The following is a 7078-nucleotide window of genomic DNA, read 5'->3' as shown; positions in this document are numbered from 1 at the left end:
AAAATGAATGAATGAATGTGTTTAGTGTCTTCCATGTGCACCTAAATGTGGATTAATGCAATGCTGCTCGAGCTATCACCGTTTTCATTTCATGAATTAGACCATGAAGACATTTCTTTTCTTGAGTGGAGAGATAATATTGTGCTTCACAGTTGGAGAACCAATACATGACATGTGGAAATGGTCTACTCTGCAGAGAAGGATGATGACATGCTTAATCATGTAGTGCAACACTCCAAGATAGCTGCAAACATTTCCAGCATTGGTGGAGTGAATGCACGCGTCAATCTTCATCTTAAAAACACAGAGCTGTTAAAAACACAATACAGTAAGTGTAGCGAGAGAGAGGGGTCTTTTGTTTGATCTTTAAATACCCTCTAACGTTAACGCGCGCTCATTGGCTTTGATTTTTTTTTCCTCTTTCCCTGCAGCTGCTAAGAAAAATGCAGACGTTCCCTTGGACCTATCTCCTGTGGAGACTGTGAGATTACCTCAACTCCTTTTTTTTTATTTTTTTTCCCTCCTCCAACACCACCACCATCTGTCCCTTTCTTCCATTTTTACGTGCCCAGGCAATATCCGTGGCCCTCTCATAGCAACAGCGCGCCACCGCCCCCACCGCTTATAGTGTTTCTTTCCCTGGATCTTCGCCTCGCACCATGCAGACGGTCCCTTGGCCCTGCTTGGCTGTTTAGTGGTACCCCCTCCCCCACGCCGTGCTCCGTTTCACTCAAAGATGGCGGCGGCTCCAGAGCCTCTGGTCTCTGGCTGCATTTTAAGGCTTGTTGTTGTCTCCTTTCTGCACGGTTTCGGTACCCTTCCCCCGGTGGATCGACACGGAATTCCGGTGAGTAACAGCCAAAGCTGGGCGTGGGGGGGTTGTGATTTATTTTAAACGGACAGCTCTTGTCTGAGCTTCCCTCGCAAGCCACAATCGGAGCAGTTTTTCGGGGGGACCTCGAGAAGGGAGAGCGGGGTACTGGGGGCTGGTGAGCGCGGAGGAAGGTGGGGGGGAGGAGGAACGAAGAGGGGAGCCGAGGCCTAGCCACTCGGCTCCAGCGGCCTTGTCGTCTCCGCACCGCAGGCTTGGAGTGTTACGTGGGAGGGCGGACGTTACGCGAAGTGGGGGGATCGCTTGTTGGGACTCGCTTCCAGCGGCCGGTAGCTCCTCTTCCCCGCGGGCGAGGCTTTAGAACCGCGACCACCCGAATGTTAAATAGTGCACGATGATACCTTATAATTCCATGCACTTGCCCGCTAGCCGACATGGCCGTCAGCAAGTTGCATTGTGCCAAATACAAGGCCGCGATCTTACGTTAATATGTGAATGACATTCAAAATGAGATTTATTGGTCAGGGGTTGTCGCGGTGCGATTATTTCACTTTGACTTGTCTGGAGCGGAAATGGAGAGCATGTATTTTATACCTAGCGGTTCTAGTTAGCCGTATGTTTCTCGCTGTTTACGTTTCGTGAGGTAATGTTAGTAAGACGACCGTAATGTTAGCACATTTTTGCTAGCTGGTTACGTTAGCTGGCTAAACCACAATATTTAGCGGGAAGTTGTTGTTTTGTGCCAATGAGAATAAAGAAAATGAATCTTTACTGTATTTTTTTTTTTACTTCGTTGACTTTACTTGATTCTAACGTAGCATCTCTCGGCTAATGTTGGCTAACTGTGTGTTTTGACTGCATGGTGTTTACGTTAGCCAACAAAACAGACTGGGCTGTAACTTAAATGTGCCAGTGTTGTTTTTCTAACTATAGTTTTAATTTTTCCACACCTATAACCTGTCATAACGTGTATATGTCCTAATTATTGCTTATTATTGTGTTCTTGGTGTAACAACACGTTGTTGTGGTTTTTCGATGTGAATAACTATAATAAAGACCAACAAGTGTATTGAAACATGATTTGGAATTTATTATCTTAGTGTTGTCATATTGTCATAAATGCAAGCAAGTTGTTTGATTATATGCCTCTTTATTGTTAGGCAGTGTTTACATATTGTCCCATACTGGCGCTTAAACAGTGCTTCAAGGGGAAACACATTTTGTCCAAAAACAATGCTGGTTTATTTTCATGCATTGTAGTAAGTGTAGTAATTCAAATATTTCAGTTATATAAATACATTTATAACTGAGTTGTAAATTCAAGTAATATGTGCAAAAATAGTAAGATTTTACAGTACCAGGGTGCATACAGTCTGCACAGTTGGAGCAAAATAACTGTTGTGGCAATGTTGTAACATTAGCAAATGTATTATTATTTTAATTATTAAAAGGAAGTGTGTTGCTGGTGTGGACAGCAATGAGAAAATGGGTGCATGAGTTACTATATGTCATTTTTGCCTTGTTTCAGTGCCACTACATTACCAAAACGGGGCACTGTAAGCTACTTAGTTTTTCAGTCCAATGATATTTGGATGTTATGGTGTGCGTCCTGCATGTTAGAGCGGTTTGTTTACATTGTATTCTTTCCCTGGTTTGCCTTGTATGTTACCTGAACAGATGCACATTTTATATTCATATGTTTTTTCTTAATTATGTCTTCTTTGTCCTTTCACGCAGGGTGCGTCTGCTGCTGAAGTGCAATAGGCATGAGGGTGATCAGCCCTGCTTACTCCGTCCTGGTGTTGAGAAGCCCAGACTGCTGGAGTTGAAGAAGACAGCGAAACATTTTTGTAGAACTCGACCACATCACAAACGCACACGACGCACGTCTTGGAGAACATGGACATTGTTTGCAACTCATATTGAGAATTTGTTTACGTAAATGGTTTGTTGTCTATTTTAATTTTTTTCCCCCTTTTCTTGTTTTCAGTTTTTTTTTTTTTTTTTTTGCCAAAACTGGTCATATTTACACTAGTCACATTTCTGTGACCAGAGTGGGTGGACCTAATTTCACTGGATGGCGAATTAGGTTTGGGTGGGAGGGGGTTGTGCTATGGTCAGCTGCTCAACACCGTGTTGTTCATATTCTACTTCAGTGGGAGTCGCTGTGCGGCCTCAAGACAAGGGATAGTAAGTGGAGGAGAAAAAAAAGAAGAACTAGAAAGCAGAGACACCTGGCGCTTCGGCGCAGGCCAGGTGTCTTTCTTTGTCCGGTTCTTTACTTTGTTTGGTTTGGTAATAGCGGTAAGGCCTCAGGGCCACCGCGCCCAGACGGACTGTAGCCATGGTTAAACTGGCCAACCCCATGTACACCCAGTGGATCCTCGAGGCTATCAAGAAGGTGAAGAAGCAGAAGCAGCGACCATCTGAAGAGCGTATTTGCAATGCTGTCTCCATGTCCCATGGTCTGGACCGCAAGACGATTCTGGAACAGTTAGAACTTAGCGTAAAAGATGGAACCATCCTTAAGGTCACCAACAAAGGCCTCAACTCTTATAAGGATCCTGACAACCCTGGGCGATTGGCGCTTCCCAAGCCCAAAAGTGGCAGCTCTGCAGGAGGAGGTGGTGGCGGCGGTGGTGGCGGCAGTAGCAGCAGCAGCAGCAGCAGTAGTGGAGCTGGTGGCGGCGGCGGTGGTGGAGGCAGCAGCAACACTGGTGGTAGCTTTCAAACCCATTTAGGGAAAAGACCTGGACTTGACTGGAACAAATTGATCAAGCGGGCACTGGAGGGCCTCCATGAGCCAGGTGGCTCCAGCTTGAAAAACATTGAGCGCTTTCTCAAGTGCCAGGCTGACGTGGCAGCCTACCTGTCGGGCAGCGGCTCCATGGGGCCGGGCCTCTTCCACCAGCAGCTCAGGGTAGCCCTCAAAAGAGCTGTGGCCCATGGACGCGTGGCAAAGCAGGGTCCACTTTTTCAACTCATCAGCCGCAGCAGCTCCCAGGACGACGGCACCGGGGTGTTGTCCCTGGAATCACTGCCACCTGTCCGTCTGCTGGCCCATGAGAAAGACAAGGTAATGTTGAAAATATTTTTTTTCATTGTGTATTCATTTATTTTTTGTAGCACATCTGCACTGTTGTACAAAAGTGTTATACATTTGTAGTTATGGTGCATACAGTGTTATTATGCCGCAGTTGAACTATGAATATCACTTTATTTTTTTGTTTTTGTGATCTGTGCAAAAGCAAAGTGTGCTGCTGCTTTGTTAGATATCGGGTGGGTCAGTTTTTAGCAGAGGTCAGGGGGCGGGAGGAGGAAGTCACATGGCTACCAGCCAGCGTGGTCGTCTGTGACCCCGATTCTTATTCTGCACATGGCCGGAGAAGGAGAGGAGGAAAACAGTGGAGCAAAAAGCAGAGTGCAGTAGTCTATAGTGGTGCCATATCAGGCTGGATGATGCAAGCCACAAACCACTGAAAGAGGGAGAGAGCGAGAGAGAGAGGCAGAGGCATCCAGTGAGAAGAAAGCAATAGAATGAGCCGGAGAGCGCGGGAGAGGCAGACATGCAGGCGACAGAGGAGAGCGGGAACACACCCACTTTTGTAACCTGATCAGAGAGACTGAAAGAGCAGCCGGTTGCTATCCTCTGCTTCTTAAGGCCATGGGCGTGTACGTGGGCACATTCTGATGTATGTCAAGAAATCTTTCTCGATGTCAAGAAAAGCCACTCAGAATTTGGACTTTTATGTACTTTGCGTTGTAATATCTTTTAACCAGTTAATACAGTGGATCTTGGGTATTTTGGGGCTGGCCCCTGCTTACTGTTTTGACTGACTCATGTCTTTATCTGTGCCCGTTGTGGGGTGTGTACATGCCTTTGCAAGCGCCCGGGCTCCTGGAAAGCGCTGCACACACGTGCTAAAAAGGATTAGCCTAGAGAGCAGGCTGCAGTTATATGGGGTCTGTATAACACGATGACCCGCTTAGCTGCAAATGGTGCACCTTTTTAAGACGACCAGAGATCAACCTTGCGTTCTCTCACTCAGGTTGATGCTACAATAAGTACCATTTAATAACGGTAATACTGTCTGAGTTAGTATTTTTTTTTTTAAATAAATCAGGACAATTGACCATTGTAGCTGATTCTTTGAGTTGGCCTTCTTATGAAGCTGTAATAATGGTTGAGTGAATGGCTGTGATTGGACATGACATTGGATGCCTGCATTTTAAAGCTATGTGTAGTACACAGAGGCGCGATCACCCTCTGCAGTCATTCCCCGGTGCAAAAATATTTCCTTGCATCGTTGCCTAAAATTATGATTTCTCAAGGAGAAGAGGAAGAGAAGTGAGGCTGCGAAAGTCCGGCGAGGAAAAAAAAAATCACAACAAATTTCGAAGCACCAGCTCTGACCTTATTTGTGTACTCAATTCTGTTATGTTTGTGTCAGAGTGCACCATTCAGACGGGATCCCATACCCTATTTCTGTCTCCGTCTCCCCCCGCCTCTCATCCTAATAGGGTGCCATTGCCAGGTCACAAAGGGGGGAGGTGAAGGGGGGATCGAAGTCAACCAGGGGTCATGGATATATAGACTCCAAACCTCATTGCCTCCCTGAGCACCCGTTAGCTGTATGAAGCGTTTGTCATTAGGTAGGATGGGCTTGACGTGGAGTCTTTGTGCGCGGAGCTGTGTGATTACATAGTTGTGTGTGTGTGGGTGTGATGTGCATCACGTCATAATAGGCAAGAGCAATCTCCCTGCCCTGCGATTGCCCTCTCCCCAACAGCTGGAGTGGGGTGAACCAGAGTTCTTGATGCCGACGTGCAGTGTCACGGTGAGGACGTGTGAAAAAAGCCACTTGCGCACACACATACGGTGACTTCCCTTCCGAATACGCCACTGACCATTTGACATATTCGTGCGTCGCGTGCCCTCTGCAGCTATTGGTTATTTTTTGTTGGTGGTGCTGAAACAAACACCACACGAGGCATCACCGGTTATAAACTCTTAATTGATGTATTTATCCTGCATAATCGATTCCACTTGCCACTATTGAATCGACCCCCACCTGTGTTTCTAATGGCATAGAGACATTATACCTGCTTGCTCAAGGTTAAGTCATCATGTTTGGTCATGTGAGAGAATGAATGCAAAACACCCTCCAGGCATTGATTATATGACTCGGATGCTTCCCGCCGCTTTGTCTTTTTCCTCTCTTCCCCGTACATTCCACTTCACAATGGAAGTGGTCACAGGAGAGTAGTTGGTGTGTTTTCTGTGTGGATTGGAACCATTAGCGGGGTTGGATTCACAACACAGGAATGTTGGGATGATGGCTTACTTGGGTGCCAAGAAAACTACCTCCCTCAAGTATATTCTGTTACATTTACATCGGATTAGCTTCATGTTTCCCGGGAGAAACTCGGGAAAGACTGCAAAATTGTTTCCACCCCCATTTCCCCAGTTTAGGGGTTGTTCATACAAGCCCATTTAACAGAAAATTTATGTACAAAAACGGTAATTTCTTTACATGACGGTAACCGTTTTGGAGCCCGAAAACGGAAATACTACATAATTGTACTCACAGTACATTGACACAAGCAAAATTCTGTTAAAAAAAAACAACCAAACTGGGCTTTGGCGTGTTGAAACCATTGGTGTCTGCTATGTTGTCATACGTTAGACATTGTTTGCCTCATTAGTGTCGTTGGTACGGCCGTGCTATTGTCGCCATTGTTGGTTGACATCAATGTGGAGATGTTACTGAGAAGGTAGCAGGAAAAGTGTTATTGAAAGACAAACAAATATTGTCGGTCATGTTGTGTAATGGCGGGTGTCACGATCCGTTCAATTCACGAGACAAGGCAAGACAGGAGATTGGGTCTATGAGACTAAACAAGATTCTGACACTAGTTTTAAGAAAGCAATGAAAAAATATAAAACGTATGACAAGATATTGTAATTTAATATGTACTACATGACACTGTCCTGTACTTGTGTGCTTCCACCGACGGAGGCAGAGACGCTATGATTCAGAAAAGGGTTCACTCCATTCATGCCGTTGTTGTATGGAACAAAACCAATGGACTCTTTTCGAAGTTTCATGGTGGGAAATTAGGAAAATTGACACACATGAACATGGCTCCCAGACGTAGTGCCCACAAAACAAGTTTTTATGAATGAAAACTTGTGAGATCTTGTGACACGACTATTGTGTAGTAAAGTAGTCAAGGATTGGTATC

The 7078-nt window shown here is 45.5% G+C and overlaps 1 protein-coding gene across 2 annotated transcripts in view; it reads left to right on the top strand.

Moving 5' to 3' along the window:
• Positions 1 to 692: 692 nt before the first annotated feature.
• The window catches only part of kat6a (K(lysine) acetyltransferase 6A), a 40538-nt gene continuing 34152 nt past the window's right edge, over positions 693 to 7078 (top strand). For both annotated transcript variants that reach the window (XM_058070047.1, XM_058070046.1), the window contains exons 1-2: positions 693 to 847; positions 2570 to 3908. In XM_058070047.1, coding sequence (XP_057926030.1) covers positions 3177 to 3908 — 732 coding nt within the window. In that variant the 5' untranslated portion in view covers positions 693 to 847; positions 2570 to 3176. The remainder of the gene's footprint in view (positions 848 to 2569; positions 3909 to 7078) is intronic.

Source organism: Doryrhamphus excisus, chromosome 4 (assembly GCF_030265055.1).
Source record: "Doryrhamphus excisus isolate RoL2022-K1 chromosome 4, RoL_Dexc_1.0, whole genome shotgun sequence".
Taxonomy (NCBI): domain Eukaryota; kingdom Metazoa; phylum Chordata; class Actinopteri; order Syngnathiformes; family Syngnathidae; genus Doryrhamphus; species Doryrhamphus excisus.
This window is presented reverse-complemented; position numbering and strand designations above follow the sequence as displayed.